The 22,139-nt window shown below is 43.1% G+C and overlaps 1 protein-coding gene across 10 annotated transcripts in view; it reads right to left on the bottom strand.

The window, feature by feature from the left end:
- Positions 1-1,616: 1,616 nt before the first annotated feature.
- Positions 1,617-22,139, bottom strand: part of PARP6 (poly(ADP-ribose) polymerase family member 6) — a 29,635-nt gene continuing 9,112 nt past the window's right edge. For 3 of the 10 annotated variants that reach the window (XR_013826986.1, XR_013826993.1, XR_013826994.1), the window contains 15 exons: positions 20,650-20,799; positions 19,340-19,550; positions 18,722-18,775; positions 16,594-16,689; positions 16,201-16,293; positions 14,814-14,939; positions 13,483-13,548; positions 12,472-12,539; positions 11,128-11,176; positions 10,785-10,897; positions 10,111-10,137; positions 9,946-10,018; positions 3,583-3,662; positions 3,126-3,189; positions 2,885-2,954 (listed from right to left, as the gene is read on the bottom strand). Coding sequence is in view for 1 of the 10 variants with exons in the window: in XM_079912272.1 (XP_079768398.1) it covers positions 2,424-2,526; positions 2,870-2,954; positions 3,126-3,189; positions 3,583-3,662; positions 9,163-9,232; positions 9,946-10,018; positions 10,785-10,897; positions 11,128-11,176; positions 12,472-12,539; positions 13,483-13,548; positions 14,814-14,939; positions 16,201-16,293; positions 16,594-16,689; positions 18,722-18,775; positions 19,340-19,550; positions 20,650-20,799 (1,501 nt within the window). In the remaining 9 variants the exon portion in view is untranslated. Of the gene's footprint in view, positions 2,527-2,869; positions 2,955-3,125; positions 3,190-3,582; positions 3,663-9,162; positions 9,233-9,945; positions 10,019-10,110; positions 10,138-10,784; positions 10,898-11,127; positions 11,177-12,471; positions 12,540-13,482; positions 13,549-14,813; positions 14,940-16,200; positions 16,294-16,593; positions 16,690-18,721; positions 18,776-19,339; positions 19,551-20,649; positions 20,800-22,139 lie in introns of those variants that run through there. The other 7 variants (XM_079912272.1, XR_013826988.1, XR_013826990.1 and 4 more) reach the window with 7 other exon arrangements.

The raw sequence follows: 22,139 nt of genomic DNA, 5'->3' as shown, positions 1-22,139 counted from the left end.
GGAAAGTAAAAGAGTTAAGAGCTCAGGCCCTGGAGTTGAGCAATTCTGGTTAAAAACCCAGGATGGCCACTAACCAGTTGTGAGAACTTACCCACACTATTTAAGATCTCTTAAAAAAAAAAACCATCTTTCATCTTTGTTGTCAGGATTAAATGAAAAAATATTTGTAAAGTTTGAAAGGCTATATAGCATAGAACCAGAATGGCAGCTCTGGAGTCGGGTTGCCTGTCAGTCACTAGCTGTGGAATATGGACAAATCACTTATCCTTTGTGCCTGTTTTCTCATCTACAAAATGGGAATAATGGCATCTATTTCATAGGCTTGTTTTGAGAATTATATTAGTCAATACAGGTAGAGAGCGTACAACAATACCAAGCACACAGTAAGTAAGCCAAGGTATTAGCAAATTATTAAGGTGCTTAGCATAATGCCCAGCACCTACCTAATAAGAACTGAAAAATGTTAGCTATCTCTGATACTGTACACATGAGCTGCAAGGGTCCTCCCACGTGGAAGGAATTTCAGTTAGGGTGGACTCCCTGATGGGGTCATTTACTTAGAGAAATTCCTCCTAGACCTGAAACCAGAATGGGGGAAGAGACTTGTAGAGTCAGAATGTAGCAGTCTTTATCAAGAAGGGGTAAAGGGGGCTTCCCTGGTGGCGCAGTGGTTAAGAATCCGCCTGCCAGCGCAGGGGACGCGGGTTCGAGCCCTGGTCCAGGAAGATCCCACATGCCGCGGAGCAACTAAGCCCGTGTGCCACAACTACCGAGCCTGCGCTCTAGAGCCCACGTGCCTAGAGCCCGTGCTCCGCAACAAGAAAAGCCACTGCAATGAGAAGCCCACACACCATAATGAAGAGTAGCCCCCGCTCACTGCAATTAGATAAAGCCCACGTGGAGCAATGAAGACCCAACACAGCCAAAAATAAATAATAAGTTTAAAAAAAAAAAAGGAAGGGGTAAAGAAGTTTAAGAAACAGCTCCTAGGGGGATGGACCGTTAAGAATGCTACTTCCATGTTAAGTTCAGGCTTTGTAGTCTTAACTACAAAGCTGGTAAGATACCCAGGCAAAGAAGGTTACCTCCAAGGTAGGACGAAGGTAATGAAAGACAACAGGTAGCCTAGCACAGGCTTTATAAATCAAGAAGCTGTAACAATTTAAAAAACCCTATACTTGGGCTTCCCTGGTGGCGCAGTGGTTGAGGGTCCGCCTGCCGATGTAGGGGACATGGGCTCGTGCCTGGTCCGGGAGGATCCCGTGTGCCGCAGAGCGGCTAGGCCCGTGAGCCATGGCCGCTGAGCCTGCGCGTCCGGAGCCTGTGCTCCACAACGGGAGAGGCCGCAACAGTGAGAGGCCTGCGTACAACAACAACAAAAAACCTATACTTAAAAGCCAGGCTTGTTTAATGCTTTTTGTAGTCTCTGTGCTTATATTCCTGTTTTCTTCATTAATAGCTCATAAAATATTTGGCAATATCCAACCTGTCTCTTAGAACTAACTTAGGGTTTTAGGTACACAGAGCACAGCCTAAAGGCCAGCAGAAGGTTGGCAGTGGGAATTTCAACAGGGAGATGGCTTTCACTGAAACAGGTCTCCTAGAAACAGCTGTCTTCCCTCACACTGCTATCCTTGGAGAATCTGGATTTTGTTTCATTAAGGGAGGCTTTATTTCCTTAGGATCTCTTTATAGATTTCAAGTTAGAGACCAACCTGCTTCCTGCACCTGCCAGCTCTCCCCCCCACCTCTCTTATCCCAAAGAAATAGCTGCGAGGAGGAGAGTAGGGCCCAGCCCCCAAGACACAGAGCAAGGGAGAGCGGATAGGTTTTGTGCAGAACGTAGAGGTCCTAAGGATAGGAAATCTGAGCTGCTTTGGCCTCAGTGGTCCTTTTAAACCTTGAAGAAGAGTCACCAGTGGTATTCTATATCCTTCTCAGTTTGTGTCATCTGCATAAGTTTCCTTTGTCTAATCCGTTGATTAAAATGTTGACAGATCTGTAGTATACTATACTAGATGGACTTAGCTTTGACTGCATCCAACATAAATAATCCCAACCCTCATGATATTCCACTCTCCCCACCCCCACCCGCATTTGGGGGCTTGGGGCAGGTGCTGGGCCAAGGTTAGTCGGACCACAGTGATCATATCCAATCCACAGCACCTTCCATTTTATTGTTTTATTTACAAACAGGGTGAAGTCAACTGGGAAAATCAGGTAGGGAGTCAGTCTGGGCCATCCAAATGTGGAGTGGTTCCTGGGTCAGTCTCCACCATGAAGGCCGCCTCTTCTGTCCTTTTCCTGCCCCTTGGTAATGGCCTCTTGATTCCTCAGGGCAGCCTCGGTTGCTGCTCCTGAGCCCTTTTATGAGGGCAGGTGGATCCTGGGGGAACGGGGGTGGTACGAGGGCTGGGGCCCCCTCAGTTTGTGTAAACCTGAGTTCCGATCACACGCATGATTTCCTTCTGTATCTTGGGGTCCTGAGTATTAATGTTGGCATCGCCCACCTGACCATCCTCATATCTGCCAAAGATAGGGCAAGTGTGAGCATAAGAGAGAGAACAATACCAGAATAATGTCAACCAATGGAACTGCATTTGGAGGTGTGGCCATCCCATCCAAGAAGTCAAAACCCTTTCTTGATACTCTTTAGGGTGGAAGAGATTCAGCTTATCTGGTTTCCTCTCAACAGACCTTTATCTATACCCATCCCTATCCTCCAAGGGGAAAGTCCCAGTGCCAGCTCCACTCAGGTAGCCAGAGACAAGTCTCCGATAACAGAAACAGACTTTCCCAGTAGTCACATATCATCATGCTCTCACCCTCACTCCTCCAAGTAATTCCCAAGGAACCCTCCTAGACTTACACAAAGAAGAACCGTGTGCAGACATGGTCGGACACAGGGCACACCCAGATGTTCCCATGCTTCTGGAGGTCCTTAGATGTAATCACTGGGAAGAGAAGGGCCAGAAGTTATACATATAATGCTTGGGTCAGAGAGTCCAGGCACGGATGGGAAGATATGATGCTTCAACATCAACCTTGGCTAGATCATGTGCCAAAGTTGCACCAGAAATAAAGGTTGGGGACCCAGAAAAACAGGGACTGGGTGAGATACCTACCTTCACAAAGTGCTATACAGTTTAGATTCCGACTCTGCAGGAACCTTGACTGAATGGATCGGGTCTGGAAGAGGAGAGCAGAGCCAGGTAGATGGTTATAGCTTTCCCTAGAGAGGCTAGTTAGCTGGTAATGGTTGGGGATGGGGATTGGGATATCCAGCCACCCCCCTGAAATTTTTGCTTTCCATAATCAATCTGGATGAGTCCAGGCTTCCATCTTTACGTTTTCATGTCACTGGATTTAAACTCAGTCTCTGCTTTCATACTTATGACTGAGGCCACAGATGACTCTAGAAATGTGTTCATCTTAGAACATATCTGATTCCTTCAAATGATCTTTAAACCACCCACCACCACCACCTCCACCACCAGCATTGTTTCCGCATCCATCTCTGTAACCTAAACTTATCCCAGAGGAAGGGTCCTGCCTCAGTGGAGCAACGGCAACTAATAATACCTGGGGGATGGTATTCATTCTGTTATATCTCTGGACCAGCTCGTCCTTGGAGGGCATCCTGTGCTGTCCTTTTCCCATTCCTGCCACAGAAAAACAAACCAGTTCATTCACCCATTCCTTAGTCAAATATTTACCGAGTGCCTACTATGTGCCAGGCACTGAGCTAGAGACGCTTGGTGATTCAGCAGTGAATAAAGCAAACAGCGTATCTGCCGTCACAGAATTTAGTCTGATGGAGATTACAGGAAAGGAACAAATAATTACAACAGAGCAGGGTAAGGGTTATGATGGGGAGAATATAGAGCACTGTGTGAGCCAGAGAAGAACTAACCTAGCCTCGGGGTTTGAAGAAGGCTTCCTGGTGACAGCTATGCTGAGAACTACAGGATTAGGAAGAGTTAGCTAAATGAAGAGGGAAGAAGTATTCTAGGCAGAGATAATAGGATATTAAAAGGCCTGGAGGAAAGACAAAGCAGTGTGCCTTAGTTTGTACCAGCTTAGTTGATGGCAGAGAAGTGGTGAGAGATGATGTGGAAGAGATAAGGTAGGATAAGATCAAGCAGGCCTAATAGGCCTTGTTAAAGCAAATGGAGTTTATCCTGAGAACATCTGGGAATCACTGAAGGGTTCTAAGACAGGGAGTAACACAAGAAATGAGTCAGGAATAAGGGGCCTAGGAGAGTGGTGACATCAACACCTCGGGTCAAATGCCAGGCTGAGTGAAATGAGTGGAGAGGAAGCAAGCAGAGCAAGTCAGATCTGCTCTAGTTCAAAGTTACATAAAAAGCTCTGACCAGGGTCATTCAGAGAAAAGGGAGAAAGCAGAGCAGTTAAGTGATGAATAATCTTCCACAGGTAACCACAACGGCAACTACCTTGAAGAGTCCTGCTTCCTTCAGAAAGTCCTCCCAGACTTGAGGGAGAGGTGCCAATTCACTCATTTTCACCCTATCTAAATTCATAAATCCTCCGCCATCTTTACTCCTCACTGAATAGCCCTGTTTATAACATTTATAGATTCATTCTGGATTCTTCCTACTTAGATGTGCAACAGTGCTTGTGTGCCCCTATTCCCAACTCTTTCTGGCCTATGATTAGGACTTCAGTCTCTGTATTCAGCTTTATCACAGGCCCAGCCTTATCACAGTCAGGGATGAGTCTGTGTATGAGACCATGAGACCCAAGAGGGAGACGGATGAAGATGGGAAATGATGCTATCATTGCAGGCCATAAGCAGGGCACTTATCTCACCAGTCCACCCTGGAACTTTCTATTATTACTAACTCCACACTGCTGCAAGTCTTGGTTTTGTGATAGCCACGGTATAGAAGTAGGGATGATAACCACTGGACTGACATTCTTCACTGCTCAGGCTGTCAATTCATCATGCACTCACACTGAAGCCCCATGACAGATTTACTGCCTGAACAAAATTTAGGGCAATGAGAGCCTCAAGACTTGAATTGCCAATTTCTTTCTCCTACAGGACACCCACCACCCCTCTGTTTACAACTTCTCCATTAGCCTTAACTAGGTTTAGCTCTGCATCCAAACATGATGACTTTCTCAGCCTGGGTATTTCAGTGCATAGTTCTGAGTGAAATTCCCATTTAGGTTTTATCCCAGACGTTAAGAGAGAACAATCTGATTTCTATGGCTGGTCTTAGAGATGGCCCTTATGATATAATCCAAATCTTGTCCCATCCCAATCCTGTTGCACACTGTCCTGACCATAATGACCCAATCATCTTCTGTCAGTTTCCCTGAGACCAGACACCCTGAGAACCTGGAGGCCAGAATAATCTGCTTTGTGTCCAGAGTATACACTTGTGAGAAGCTTCTAAACACGACTAAACACAAAGATCGAGTTTACCATCTCCTTTCCCACTGTCCCTCATTTTAACCTGCTCACTATGGCCAAGTCATTAGGGGCTCCGCTAGTCAAATGAATGCTCTCTATTTACAATGACCCCCAGAGGGCACCCAATGTCACTAGGCTACAGATACCCTGAGGAAAAATAGAGAAAACCAGAGCAGAAAGGGGTGGAAGGAAACATACAAAGAAGACAGAGTTGGCCAAATGCTGGAGTTAACTAAAATAACTTGGACATTTACACACATCTCACCCAGTATCAGAGACTCTCACATATCTATGGGGCTCTCAGACTCAGTCATTCAAGCAAAGCCTACCCTGTGAGTCCAATATAATGATAAGAACACTGGCCTAGAAGTTAGGAAAACTGGATTCCAGTCCTAACTCTGCTACTTAGATCTGTGTGACCCTAAGAAAGTCATTTAACTTTTCTGTGTTATCTACTTTCTTACCTGTAAAGTAATAAGAGACTGGACAAGATGACCTGTAATTCCAGTAGTAAAAGCATAAGGTATTTTGTATCTATAATCAAGTCGACCTTTGGAGGGAGAAGGATGGTGCCATATGATGTTTTTACGTTATCAGTACATGAAGAAGAAAGTTAAGAAGTCAATAGAGATTCCTGGCTCCATCTAATAACTAAAGGTATTCAGGCACTCAGTAATAAACAAAGGCCAATGGGAGAGGAGAGAGGGAGAGAACAGGGAGAAAACAGACAAGAAGAAAGAATTTTGTGGGCAGTAAAAGCCAGGAGAATCTCACTACTTAGAATTAGAGCTTAATTAGAGGGAGGCTCAGGCTGGGACAAAGATAAAAATTGTGGAACCTAGACAAAGCCAAAAGAGTACCCTGATCCCACCCTGACTGTGGACCCCAGGCACAAAGAATAAGATTCATTCACACATTCAATAAATATATATTCACTGCGCCCTTACCCTTCTTGGATTAATCATAACCTTTGGTTCACAACACACTATCATTTATTTAATAGGACAATGAATACCTACAGACCTAAGAACGAAATCCAAGAACTAAAACATTAACAGTGACTTACATCTAAGTGCTCCTAACTCTATCCCAACTATCTGCCTCCACTTGGGAGGTATCCACTATCCCAAAATTTGAGTTATTTTTTTCTTTAGTTTTATCATGCACACGCACATAGCTAAATAATTTTAATTTTTTAAATTAATTAATTATCTATTTTTTGCCTGCATTGGGTCTTCATTGTGGTGTGTGGGCTTCTCATTGCGGTGGCTTCCTTGTTGCAGAGCACAAGCTCTAAATGCACAGGCTTCAGTAGTTGTGGCTCATGGGCTCAGTAGTTGTGGCTTGTGGGCTCTAGAGTGCAGGCTCAGTAGCTGTAGTGCACAGGTTTAGCTGCTCCGCGGCATGTGGGATCTTCCCGGACCAGGGCTCGAACCCATGTCCCCTGCATTGGCAGGCGGATTCTTAACCACTGCACCACCAGGTAAGTCCTAATTTTAATTTTTGAGCAACATAAAAAAGGCATCATACAGTAGTCCTCTGGGCTTGCCTTTTTTTTTTTTACTCAACTATTATTTACTCAACATTTTTTCCATGTTGCTGAATGCCACTGTTGGTTCATTTTCATTGATGAATAATAATCCATTGTAAGAATATATTAAAATGTATTTATCCATTCTCCTGATGATGAGCACTTGGGTTGTTTCTAAGATTTGCTGTTGCAAACAATATTACTCTGAACATTCATGTACACACCTTTGGGTGCACATATGCAGAAATGAAAATGCTGGGTCACAGGGATAAAATTTCTCAGCTTTATAAAATTTAACACCAAATGTTTTCCAAAGTGGTCGTACCAATTTATATTCCCGTAAGTGATAAACCAGATCCTGCTTATCTGCAACCTCTGGTACAATCAGAGGTATTATCAGATTTTTTAATTTTTGCCAATCCACGTAGATGGTACATGGTAAGTGATTACGGTCTTGCTTTTACTTCCTTGATTAACAGAGGATGAGCAGCTGCTCATATTTTTTGGTCATTTCTTCAGTGAGATGCCTGTTCATGCTGTTTGCCTTTTTTTTTTATTGGGTTGTCTTTTTCTAATTTGTAAGAATTTTTATAATGCATCTTTATTACTAATCTTTTATAGTTGTGTGTGTTACAAATGTCTTCTGGTTTGTAACTTGCGTTTTCACTTTCTTAAGGTGTCTTCTGACGAACAGAAGCTTTTTGTTTTAATAAAGTCAAATTTACCAATCTTTTATGATTTGTAATTCCATCTTTTTCTATTCTCTGGGTGATTTTGTTTAAGACTGGGATAATTTGTTCTTTGAAAGTGTGACTTAAGACTCACTTGTAAAATTATCTGGGTTTAGCAGAAACTAACACACCATTGTAAAGCAATTATACTCCAATAAAGATGTTTAAAAAAAAATTATCTGGGTTTGGTAAGTTCTTTGTTTTGTTTTGTTGTGGCAAATTTGAAACTACTATTTCAATGTATTTTACAATTTTAGAGCTATTCAGGCTTTCTATTTCTTCTTGAATCAGTTTTGTTAAGTTATATTTTTCTAGGAATTTATCAATTTTGACAAAGTCTTCAAATCACTGGCATACAGTTGACAGAATTTTATTAGCTTTTAAAATTTTGCTCTATCTATAGTTATGTTCCCTTTTTCATTCATAATATTATTTAATTGTGCTCTTTTTCTTCTTAATCAATCTAGCCAGGTTTATCTGTTTTGTTAGTTCTTTAAAAGAATCATCTTTTGGCTTTTTTGAGCCTATCTATTGTACCTGTTTTTATTTCACTGATTTTGGTTCTTACCTATATTAACTCCTTTCTTCTACTTTGTTTGGTTTATTCTGTCGTTAGAGACTTTTCTAGTTCTGTTATTCTGGAACTAAGTGTTATCTTTATAACAGTTACAATTAATGGAGAATACTAAATAGTAATTTATAAAAATCTAGCACTGGCCCCTTCATATGGTAGACATGCAACTATATGGTGGCTCACTTTTATATAGAGACTATACAGAACAAGAACAAAAGAAGACTGAAAAGGAACTCCGACATAAACTTGAAACAATGAGAGAGCTAAGTCAGATTCATTTTCTGAGCTGGACGCAGCTGAACTCATCTCCTGACTAGAATCTGGACATTGTTTATGCCTTATCTTTGGAATAAAATGCTTCCTCTTGCATTCAACGTGACTAATATAATAGTGTATGATTATACATAGTTTAAATTTTAAAAGGTGGTTGACAAGGAGGAGAACAATGTCTTCAGAAATGTAAGCCAGTGGAAGGGGCTCAAGCCTTCAAGTGCATTCATATATAAACTCGCATGCACGTGGTGTGCACACACACAATCTATAATGACAGGCTAATGCCAACACCAAAAATGTGTTCTCCAAAGAGCCTAGTTTCATTTCCCAGTTATTCCTTAACCCACTCCCAGGACCAAGGCCCCACAATGAATAAAACGATCCCTATGGAGAAGAGAATACCTAAGAGAAAGGGAGATAGTTTGCCTCAACTTGCAAAGAATCTAAATTCCTAATGAGAGAAAACAGAGAAAGATTATGTATCCATGATTGGGGAGAGAGCTGACACAGACCAAGTGTCCATGATGGAAGAGGAGACAGCATAGGATTATGTATTCACAAAATGGATGCAATGTAAATAGAGTCAATGTGACCAAAGATTATTTCTTACCTGAGTATCCAAAGGAAATACTGGAGATGGGGCTCAGGTAGATGCCTTTGCCATAGGCTGCTCCATGCAGCTTGCAGGGAAACACCAGGATGAGCAATATGAGCCTGGGCCCACCCATGGCTGTGTATTAGGCAGCCACAAGGCTTATCCAGCCCTCTGTCCCTCCATTTAATCTTCTCACTCGCTCAGATAACTTTAGGCACCTACTCTTGAAAAGCTGATTGGCTGAAAAGTGGATGCAAGTTAACCCCTTTGCCTGTGAAATAGTAGATATTGATGCCTTGGAGAGTGAGGAGTGGCAGAGCCACTGAGTCAGTTCCTCAGAAGACATGCTCCTGTCCCTAGGCCTTGGTATATATGCAGATCCCCACCCTCCAAAAAGGAATGCAGAACAGGCAGTCAGGAGGAGGAACAATAACTATTCCTTGGAGTCTTGCAGAGCAAAGAAATGTCTCCTATATCAACTATCTGAATGAATAGTCACATATATTGAAAAACTCTAACAAGTTAATTTATCACAGTGGCTGCAATCAGCAATTTATTATTTCTACCTACAGCTATATGCCCATTCCTAAAAACACCAAAAAACACAGGCTAGGGTCAAAATACAACAGCCACGTTCATTCTATACACATAGTTTCAACTTCCTCCCTAGCGAAGCCTCACGGGAGGCTAGGTTTGAGGACACTGAGGCAAAAACAGTTGAGTACTCTAGAGAAGACTTCAAAACTGAGTGGGGCAGGGAGGGGGGTGGAGAGAAAGGGAAAAGGGGCACAGCCTCACCTGCAGTTTGGTGTAGGATGCATTGACCAGCCCATTGCGCAGGATCGAATGCCAGTTCTCAATGTGGGACCCACTGTAAGGCAGGGTAGAATATATGTCTCCTCATGGAATGAGGTTCCCAGGAGCACTTCCAAGACTGCCACTCCCACCCATTCTCACACTCACAGGACATGAAGATGGACACAAATAAACCTAGCAATGGATATGCACATGGATATAGTCACAGGCATGCAAGATGTGTGTGTGTGTGGCTAACCCTTACATTTTAATATACAGTCTCCTCTTCTCTTCCATGCTTCAAACAGTCCTATCCTAAATCCTCAACTGCTGGTTCAATATTTTCATTTGCCTATTATCCTGATATCTCAAATTAAACAAATTCATCTCAAACTCAACACGATTATCACTGATCCCAAATATGGCTTCCAGTAATGAGTTCACATCTCCTTTAAGGAAAGGGTACCACCAACTCCCTTTAAGTTACCTTTAATCTCTCTTTTTCTCTCTCTCCTCTCACAACTGGGCATAAATTGCTGATTTCCTTCAAAGTAGCTTTCAAATCTATCCCTGCTATAATCTGTTCCTTCAACCACATATTTTTATATGTAAAAGTCATTTCTCCTCAACTACATCACAAGTAGCTTGAGAGTAAAGACCATATCTTATGTATCTTTATCCTCTACAGCACCTACCACAATAGCATGTAGTATCTGTTGACTGACTGGTTGATGGACATAGATAACACAAACTCATATGCCTCAAGTGAACTTGCCTTCCCATCCCTCTACATTATTTCTGCCTTATCCAGCACCCACCCCCAGCCCCGCCCCACTCCTCACTGGAAGGCAAAGGTGCTGCCATAGAGCTTCTTGGCGGTCCGGAACCGAGCCTCCTTGGCGGGAGGGCTGCTCAGCAGGAGGAACTGGTGTGAGGTGTGCATGAACTTCAGCTGCTGCCCAGGGTGGGGGTGGGGTCAGGAAAACAGAGCAGAAATGGAGATCAGGGAGGGAAGGGAGCAAACTAGGCTTGCACTGACCCCAAAGAAAGGAAATATGTGTAGGCCCAAAGACTACTGAGACAAGCCCAACCAGGCAGGTCTAGGACCAATTCAGTTAGCTGGTTTGGAGCCCCTCCCTGCCCCTCACCAGAAATTTAGTGTTTAGAGGGAGAATGGTCACTTACCCTGCTGAGAGGTAGTTTGACAATGTGTGACCTGTTACTAGAGATGATCCTAGGACAAAACAGAGAAAAAACAAAAAGGTAGAATAAGTGTGTGGTTAGGCCATCCTGAACAAAGCAGCAGCCTTGCTCTGCCCCTGGGAGAACAAGCAAGGATTCCAGGGCTGTGTGAGTCCAGGACACTATCTGGATATTCCTGTGGGTGGTAATGTTTGTGTATAAAAATGTAAAAGCGAAGTTACTGACCAGGGACCAGCAAGTTACTGGGTAAACACAATGGATGAAAGAAAGAGAGAAGTGGGAGGTGGGCTGCTACATCTAGGGAGAGAAAAGGATAGAACAAAAGGTCAGCACAAGAGGTCAGCTACCAAAAAAAGTTAGAAAGGTAGGGTCTGTATTAGAATGGTGACAACTTACACTTGGGATTTAGAAACTGAGAACTGGGGCTCAGGAGCCATCCTGCCTGAGCTCAAAGGAAGGCTGAAGGCTCTCAGAGATGAGGGGAATGGAAAGTTATTGTTTGAGCTGCAGAAAAAAAACAGAAGAAACTAGAACAAACTTCCTGAGGATTTGGGGACAGACTGGGCCATATGTAGGCTGAACTTAGAGGACAGGAGAGAACAAAGGCATAAACTGTTGAGGGCTCAGCAAGGGAGTATTATCTCTTATAGTGGACATGGTTTTTTTCTTTTGTGCTTCACTCATGTACCTGTGATGCCATCCTGGATGGTCTATGCCTGGTCATTCCTCATACTAAGAGGGAGCATGTTGCATTGAGAAAGTACTAATGTCAAAGGCTGACTAGACAGAAGGAAGTAAGCTAGAAGGGGAAAGCTATGTCAGAAAAAGAGAAGAGAAATCAAGAGAACAGGAATCAAGATCAGGGAGGGAGGGCAAGGGGTGGAGGGAAGTAGAGAAAGGTCAGAACCTTTGCTAGGAGAAGGGAGTAATAATAGTGCTTCAAGGCTCTGGACAGTCAACATCAACAAGGAAGGGCTTGAGATATGGAAAGGGCATAGAAGAGGGAGACAGACTTCTCTGCATGCATAGAAACCCTGACTGAAATGAAGTGTTAATTCCGACATGGAAGCAGCACTCAAAAACCTATTGGGAAACAAGAAACACCTGAAGAGAACTTGAGACATCACATTAGAATTTGTGGGCTCTTTGTAGGATCTGAGTTCCTGTCAAGGGCAGGTGTATCAGTAAAACCCAAGAAAGAGCAACCATAATATCTATAACCTTGCGAAGGATGCTGAAACCACCTCTAAGAGAAGGTGTAGGCTCCATGTTTGATACTATGCCCCATTCCCCCACCCGCCAAAGGATGAACCATTCTACTCATACCACTGCAGAAGAGGATGGGCCAGGGGATCCAGCTTGTCCATCTGCTTCTTGATTTCCAGATATGAGCCCTGTAAGACAATGGCCGTAAGGTTATCTCCCAGGAGAGATGGGAGCCCTCCCACTTTCCACAGACTATCAGGGCCCAGGGCAAGGTAGGCACTGAAGACCATACCAAACCAAGAGGAGATGGGCTTCCCACCCTCAAGGACCCCAGTCAGGTTGGGAAGACTCATAAATAAATATGAAAATGACCGAAAATGCTTACAAAACAACATGCAGGTGGGTCTCCCTCATTTTATGCAATTCCTACAGCCCTAAAAAGTTGATTATAAATCAAAATAAATAAATAAATAAAATCAATGTCCCAGAAAGATTAGGCTAAGGAATCCTGTGGTAAAACTTTACATAAAACATAACAGTCCTTCTGACAAGTAAATCATCCCTCCTGGGTGTATGTTATGTGTTAATCTGAACTGTGATATATAGGATTTGCTGAGAAGAGGCCCACCTGTAAATGTGAGTACAAATGAATGTCTATTCATGCAGAGATTGCAGACGAGGGGTGGGGAAGTCTGGTGAGAGACAGCCTTGAGTCAAAGGATGGTCACTGCTCCATGTGGCTGCCCCACCCCTAGAAGGATAGAAGATGTAGGCCCCTGGGTCTAGTTCCTTACCTCCAAGCCCCCCTCCTCACCCTCCCAACCCTGGACAGAGGTCTTTCCCTCACTTCTCTAATGCCCTAAGAATTATGGAAAAAACATTAAATAGGAACAACTTGTGAAGGAACTAGCAGCAAAGGTAAAGGTTGAGAGATACATAAGGAGTGAGAAATAGGAATAACAGAGCTAACAAAACAGAGAACAAAGACTGAGAAGGCTAAAGAGGGAAAACTAAAGAGAATACAGTGAGGGATTTGAGTAGCATCTCTACATCTTCACTCCACTTGCATGAATTTCAAACAGAACAGGGCACTTAAGTGGGCAGGCAGGGGACAGGCAGAGGGTAGAATACCTGGGTCATCTCCCGGATGGACATCACACTATCCAGAGCTTTCTGAAGTCGCTCATAATTCTTCTTCTGTGGAGAATCAATGGGAAGAGAAGAACCAGATGAACAAAAGTGGAGGAGAGTAAGACATGATGAAAAGGATGGGCCAGATGTACAAAATAATTCTAGGCCCCAGGGAAACAGCATAGTATGTCATGGAAAGAACACAGATTTAATGTCAAAAAGTTCTAGAATCACATGCTAGTTCTTTTTTTACCAGCTGAGAGTAATAGGGTAAGTTATTTAACCTCTTAGAACCTCAGTATCCCTGTATGTAAGTGATGATAAAAATTCCCACTACCCTCAGAGAGATGACCTGAAGATTAAATAACGTATGTAAAGAACCTGGTATAGTGCCTGATACATAGCAATGAGAGTAATAGTGAAGCACTGTGCTGGGTACTTGTGATGGTCAATTTTGTCAATCATCAATTGTGTCAATTTGGGCCATGGGTGTGTCTGGGTGTGGCTGTGAATGGGTTTCTGGAGGAGATTAACCTTTGAATAGCAGATTGAGTAAAGGAGACTGCCATCCCTATTCAGGTGGGACTCATCTAATCAGCTGAAGGCCTGAATAGAACAAAACAGCTGAGTAAGAGTGAACTTCTCCAGCCTGGCTGCCTGGAGCTGGGACATTGGTCTTTTCCTACTTTCAGACTGGAACTGAAAAATCAGCTCTTCTTAGATCTCAAGCCTGCTGGATTTTGGATTGGAACTTACACCATCAGCTCTCCTGAATCTCCAGCTTGCCCACTACAGATCCTGGTACTTCTCAGCCTTCATAATCACATGAGCCAATTTCTTACAATGAATTTCTTTCTCTAAATATCTTCTATTGGTTCTGTTTCTCTAGAGAACCCTAACTTATACAATATTTTATATATATTATCTCCCATTTTTATAACAGTAGATATTATCTTTTTACAGATAAGGAAATTGAGGTTCAGAAAGGTTAAGTGATTTGCCTAACACCATTCAGCTAGGGAGTAGCAGAACCTCAAATGGAATCAACGTCTGTCTGGCTCCAAAGTCTGTATTATTCCCTATCATAACATAACTAATATTAATCGTTCTCCCCTTCTTCTGAGAAACTCAGAAGTTATTATTTATCTTATATTATTAGTTATGTTTAGTTATTTATTCACTAAAACGGCTAAAGCAAGAGTTCCCAAGAAACAAGTGCTCCATTTCTTCTGTCCTCTTATTCCAAGCTGTTGGAATGACAGCCCAAAGTCTTCCACTGTCTTTTAACACCTCTGTTCCTGAGTCCTGATTTTCTTCCCAAGCAACTATACCTTAGGATTAAAGGCCAGAGTCTTGGGATCAGTGGGGTCCACCACAGAGGGATAAGGCTCAAAGATGATGCTCTTTCTAGGGGACTCCAAAGCTGCCCTACACATGGCCACCAGCAGATCCACCACCTTAAGAGAAAGGAGAGAAAGGGGGCAAAAGCTAAATGATTTCCCAGTGCTGGGAGTCACACAGTACCCAGCATAGGTCTACCTTCTGGAGGGTCTCAGCATTTCTCTTTTTTTTTTTTTTTTTTTTTTTTGCGGTACGCAGGCCTCTCCCGTTGCGGAGCACAGGCTCCGGACGCGCAGGCCCAGCAGCCATGGCTCACGGGCCTAGGAGCTCCGCGGCACGTGGGATCTTCCCGGACCGGGGCACGAACCCGTGTCCCCTGCATCGGCAGGCAGACTCTCAACCACTGCGCCACCAGGGAAGCCCAGCATTTCTCTTTTTAAAAGCAAATATGGAAAAAAAAAAAAAAAAGCAAATATGAAGTGTGGAAGAGGGATGGATTTGGAGCTTGGGATTAGCAGATGCGAACTATTATATATGGAATGAATAAACAACAAGGTCCTACTGTATAGCACAGGAAACTATATTCAATATCCTCTGATAAACCATAATGGAAAAGAATTATGAAAATGGATGTATATATATGTATAACTGAATCACTTTGCTCTAAAGCAGAAATTAACACATTATAAATCAACTATATTTTAATAAAATTAAAAAAAAGACAAATGTTTATGATTTTTTCATTAGAAAATATAACCTCATTATAAAAATTCAAGAACAATGTTTAAAAGGGTGATTAAAAAAAGAGGAAAATCATCCCCTTGCCCCCAAATCTCACTCCTCACAGGTAACTACTGCTAAGTTTGATGTATATTCTTCCAGATGTTTTCCCTACAGAAACTGTTATTTTATTATATAGGCAATAAAAAAAAAAGAATTCTTTATACATACTGTTGTTTTTTCTTTTTTATATATGCTATAATTTTCTATCCAAAAATTTCTACTGCAAAGGACATACCATCATTCTTTAACTGGACCCTGTACAGAGGGGCCTGTATCCACTTTTTTTTTTAAACTATTATGAACAATACTAGGGAATTCCCTGTAGGTCCAGTGGTTAGGACTCTGCGCTTTCACTGCCCAGGGCACAGGTTCAAATCCTGATCGGGGAACTAAGATCCTGTAAGCCACGTGGCGCAGCCAAAAAGTAAATAAGTAAAATATTTTAAAAACCCACTATAGTGGGGTTTTTTATACTATAGTGAACATCCTTACACAGAAAAGCATTTCTGGAGATTAAATTCCAAGCAGTGAAACTGCTGTGTTCCCCAGCCTTTCTTGATCCCAATTCCCCAGCAGCTTTTCCCTCCCCCATACCTCTGCTCCAGTGGCCACCTCCTCTGCAGCTCCGGACATGACTCCCAAGGTGTAGAAGGAGAAAACGCACAGTTCACGAGTACAGACGGCTGGCTGAATGGACATATTAGAGATGGTGATGGCAGGAGGTGTCCAATAAGAAGGTATCATAGTGCAAGAGGGGTGCCTGACCTCAGACAACTCTAGATTGATATTCACATATCCTCATCTTTCCAAATAGGACTGCTGAGATTTGCTTTCTGAGAAAAACAATTATTTCTAGAGTCTCAAGGAGTGTGGACAGAATTCTACCTTTACCATAGATCCAGGAAGAAAGGAAAAATGGAGAGATGAGGAAGTAAGGGGCCTCAGCTAAGGGTGCAAGAAAGAGGGTTACGAAACAGAGGCATATACCTTGAGCATGGACCCATTCTGGAAGACATGCTGCTCATCACACACCACGCAGTACTCGTTCAATGTTGGAATCCTCTGCTCTGCATATTTCATGATCTGAGGAGACAGAGATTCTACTTATCTTTTGGAAGCCCGGACCCAGATGTAGGAAATAATCTGAACTTCTTTTCCAGTTACTCTCCTACCTCCCAGCCTTGTGCCTAAGGTAGAATCTGTTCTTGGATCCTGCACTTAAACTGATAGCCTGACTCTAGAGCTAAGACTATATAGTATAATAAAAATAAGATCAGCCATGGTAGAAGACCTGGGTTAACATTCCCCCTCTACTACTTAATACCATATATAACTTTGGTCAAGTCAATTAACCTGAGCCTTGGTTTCTTCATTTACAAAGTGGTTTCTTCATTTACAAAATTCACCTCACAAAGGTACTGAGAGTAAAAAGATGATTTCTGTGAAAGTATTTTATAAACAAGTACTAATCAAACTATTAACATTAGTTGTAGTAATTACAGATTGCCCCCATGTGACAAGTGAGTATTCAGTCCATGATCAGATGCCTGAGAAGCCATTTTAACTACCTAGAACAATCAGCCTGTAAACTGATCAAGACCATAGATAAAACTCTGTGCTGGGAAGACAGCACAAATCCAGAGCTCATGCAGCAATATCCTAAAGTGTTTTTTGGGGGGTTTTTTTGGTTTTTTTTGCGGTACGCAGGCCTCTCACTGTTGTGGCCTCTCCCGTTGCGGAGCACAGGCTCCGGACGCGCAGGCTTAGCGGCCATGGCTCACGGGCCCAGCCGCTCTGCAGCATGTGGGATCTTCCCAGACCGGGGAACGAAACCGTGTCCCCTGCATCGGCAGGCAGACTCTCAACCACTGCGCCACCAGGGAAGCCCCTAAAGTATTTTTTATACACTCTGTCTTAGCATGGCTTTTGCAACCATGTACACTTTGTGTATAAATCAAATTGTTCCCATTTCACAAACTTTTGGGATGGTAAATGGACATGCAAGGGCTTTTATTCATTCATTTAATGCAGATTTATTGAATGCCTACTAGGCACCTAGCTCAGTGAAAGTTCTCCTTGATTATTCAATAACATAAAAGACTGTCTTCTCAGACCCCATACTCCAACAGAGAAGATGTGGTATGTACACAACTTAATTACAATTCAAGGCAGCATATGGTACCTGACACATCAATGTCATATAAAACAAAAAGCATCAAAAGAGTTCAATGAGAGGAGACACACTTCCAGCTAATACATTTCAAGTAACAGAGAAGATTTTATGGAAAAGCTGGCATCTGAGACTTGACTGCAATAGGCAGATATAGTGAGAAAGGTCAGTGGAGGGAATGACATGAACAAAGATAATGGAGATGCAAAAGTGAAACCATGGGGCATCCCTGGTGGCACAGTGGTTAAGAATCCACCTGCCAATGCAAGGGACACGGGTTTAAGCCCTGCTCCAGGAAGACCCCACATGCCACGAAGCAACTAAGCCCGTGTGCCACAACTACTGAGCCTGTGCTCTAGAGCCCACGAGCCATAACTACTGAGCCCGAGTGCCACAACTACTGAAGCCGGCGCACCGCAACGAAGAGTAGCCCCTGCTTGCTGCAACTAGAGAAAAGCCTGTGCACAGCAACAAAGACCCAAGGCAGCCAAAATTAAAAATAAATAAATTAAAAAAAAAAAAAGTGAAACCATGTCTGGAAAATAAAGAGGGTTTAAAAAGAAGCAAATGACCAGAAGTGGCTAAGCAGTGAAAGTTTGTGAGGCAAAGTGAAGCCCACTTGAGCAAGGATGTCCGGGATCATAAGAAAATCAGTGTCAATCCTTCTCTCATCTTGGCACCAGCGCACTTAACATTTGCAATGTCTCATTTGGCACTTGATCGTAAGTGGTCTATAAGCGTTGTCTTCCCAATAATGCTATAAGCTTCTTGATGGTGGAAACTATGCCTTCTTTTCTCCTATCCACACAACACTCAGTATAGTTCTGGAAGCAGAACAGTTCAGGAAATGTTTGCTAACTGACTGAACAGCTGGGAGATGTTAGGGGATCAGATGGGTCAGAAAACAGGGGAAAGGCTTTGGAATGAACCTTTGGACTTGATTACCTGGACAAGGAATCCATATTCCAGAGTGGGGATGTTTTTGCAGTGACCACTGACCTGATGAGAGGAAAAAGACAGACTCCGTGAACCTCCTATGAAGCTGGTGACTAGAAAGACCTCACTCACGCCCACTACCTAAAATTCTCTTAAAGTAGCTAAGCCCTAACGCTGATCAGTCTAAGTAATCCCCAAGCTGCAGAGAAGACTTTCAGACATTTTTGCCAAGGTTCTTAAAAAAGACTCACCTCAAAAAAAACAAAACAAAACAAAAAAGACTCACCTGTCCTTAAACCCCTTCAAGGTAGGTGGAATAGGTCTGTAAAGTAGCTGACTACCAAGTCCTAACCACAACCTAACAAAATCATACATGACATCTCCGTGGGATGCCCAACCCCAGACTCTCTGCTTCATGACATACTATCAGAGAAGCCTGCCAGACTGTTCAGATATAAGTTCACAACTATTAAAAAATGTGTTCCATTCTACTCACTCATGATTCATGCCCAGGTTTGGTTTATGATGCCTGGACAACCAGACCCCCACTCCATTTTGAGAAGCTGTATTCCCACACTTCCCCTCCCACCCTCTGACACCCAAGTCAAACCCTCCTCAGCCATGTACCAAAGGAGAGGTCCATGCTGGGGGAGGGAGGCCCACGTGCTGGGGGCACTGGAGACCTGCCTGGGGGCTGGGAGGGTAGCCAAACACCTCTACTTTGGGGTTCTTCATGGTGCAGGAGATGGAACGGTTCATGAGGCGTCCAACTCGAAGCTCTGGTACACCCAGTTTGCCTTTCAGCATGGAGTCCTGTATGATAGGGAAACTTGGAGACCTGAACACAGAGCAAAGAGAAGTGATGAGACTGAGGATTCAGTATGAGCACTAGAAGAGGCCTGGAGGGACTTCCCTGGGGGTCCAATGGTTAAGACCCCGCACTTTCAATGCAGGGGGTGCGGGTTTGATCCCTGGTCAGGGAACTAAGATCTCTCATGTCACGTGGCATGACCGGAAAGAAAAAGAAAAAAAAAAGAAAAAAAGAAGAGGTCTGGAGATAAGAATAGATGAAATGACCTAAGACAAAGAGCAACTCATATCTGAGGAAAGTTCCATTGGATCAAACTGTCAAAGCAAGTAGATCACTACACAACTGGTTTGATTTTTATGTCATTATCTATGTGTTCTTCAGATTGGAACATGAAGGGCAGGCAAAGGCAAAGCCTAGGTCATTCTCTGCAGCACCTAGGCCAGGTAAGGAATGATACCCTGGAGAGGATGCCTGTTTCACTTAGTGTGTGTGTGTGTGTGTGTGTGTCTGTGTGTGTGTGTGTCTCTGTGTGTGTGTGTGTGTGTGTGTGTGTGTGTGTGTGTGATTAAACTACTAGGCAAGAAATAGTTGGACCCCAAAGAGCCTAATGTCTGTCTGTCTGTCAATAATGGCACCTGGAAAACTACAAATCTGGGTTTGTATTTGCCTTTGGGAAGATCAGAAGGCACCAGGGGGGATAAATGTAGGCCTAGGATCAAAGAATTGAGCAATATTTATTTCCAGAACCTAGGTAATAAATCAATGTGCCCTTCCATAAGAGCAAGGACTTGGGGCCTATTAGCTCTGACTCTGCCTCCTTAGGATAGGGAATAAGGATAAGTGTTGAAGAAGGTAAAGATGGAGAGATTAGCATACATTTCTCCAAACATGTACCATGCGCTAGGTACTGTGTTTTACATAAACGACAAGATATGACTACTGGGTCAGGAGTAGAAGGGTAAAGACACATAGGGGACAGGACCATGTGGGTGGTATTAGTAGTTAAAGGTACAGAATTTAGAGGACCTAGGAAGAGGATAGAATAATTTACATAATCAAGAAAGTGGGGTGGAGGCTTAGTTGAGATTACAGTGATAAGAGATAATCAGCTCATGGAGAAACTTACTTGGGGATGGGTGAGAAGATGCTGAGGCCAGCTCGGAACTTCTTGATGGTACCACTTGCCTTGAACCAGCTGTGCCTCTTCTCCTGCTGGGTCTTTAAGAAATCGTTGCTGAGATGTTTCCATTGTTGGGATGTAAACATACCCAGGATCCTAAAGAATTAAAGAGCAACAGGCTTAAAGAAGTTCAGGCAGGGGAAGCCCAGGTCAAGAAATAGGACTATGAAAGGCAACTAATCTAAAATTCAGACCCAGGGACTGCAAAGCTAGTTGTTGTAGGGGAAGGTGTGTCTCAAGACCCCACTGATAATAATCTTAGCACATGGAAATGTACTGTCCTAAAGTACCTCTTTACCTTCATGGGTAAATTCCCACTCCCTTACCTAGTCTAATGGACCAGAAAAATTCTTAGATGCTTTGCCTTTAGAGGGAGATCTCAAAGGTGAGTCTTCAAAGGCTGTGAACCTGGCAATTTACTGCCAAGAAGAGCTATACTGAAAGCGGAACAGAAGTGGTGAGTATCACCCTCTGCCTTATGAATAGTGAAGAAAAGGACAAGGGACACGAAGGGTATGACATTGTTAGGCAAAACATTACATCCCCAAATTTATGGTTTCCAACTTGGGCTGGGCCCTCAGCTAGTCTTGTCAGTCCTTTCACTTGTCCTTGATCAGTTCTCTCTAGTATCACTCTACCTTATTATTCTAAATCCTTATCACCTTCTTTAAGCTCCGAACTTCACCTACAACTGATAATCTCTCTTCTCAATAGAAAAAACTGAAGGCATGAGATATCATCTTCCATAATTTTGCAACCCTACTACAGAATCCATTTCCATTTCTACCCTTACCTGATCCCTCCATTCTCTGGAGACAAGGTAACCTTCCTATTAAGGATCAATTGCTCTGTTTGTCCTCTAGATCTCAGCCCCTCATGGGACCTTGATCTGTCAATCATCCCCCTCTCTTGTCAGTTCCTTTACTGAAGTCTACAAAAAGTTTCAAGTTTCTTTACCTCAGCCTAGCTATCTCCCCCTCTTCCCCTTATATCCTCATCCAAATTTCTTAATCCACACTTATTGTTTCTATTTTGTTGCCAATCACTCACTTCTCCAGAATACTTACTGTATTCTGGTGTCTACCTTCACCACTCCACTACAATTGCTCTCACCTTGATGCTAAATCCAACAGAAACTCCTAAGTTCTCCTCTTACTCATCCTCTCTGGCATCTGGCCCTCCTTGTAGAAATGCTCCTCCTTGCCTTCTCTGACTCTATTGTCTTCCCATTGTTCTCCAATTTCTCTGACCTACCTTCAGTGTTTCTTCTTCCTCTACCTACTCCTGCTATTTTGTCTGGGTTAAAGGGTGTTCTGCCTTTGATTTTATTTTCTTCTCATTCTATCATGCTCTCCTTTAGCAATCTCATATTCTACACTGGGTGCAAGTCTCACCCATACACTGCTATATAACTTCAACCTGAACCTCTCTTGTAA

This window comes from Stenella coeruleoalba, assembly GCF_951394435.1.
Source record: "Stenella coeruleoalba genome assembly, chromosome: 2".
Taxonomy (NCBI): Eukaryota; Metazoa; Chordata; class Mammalia; order Artiodactyla; family Delphinidae; genus Stenella; species Stenella coeruleoalba.
Note: the sequence above shows the minus strand (reverse complement) of the source record. Positions and strands in the feature narration are given on the sequence as shown.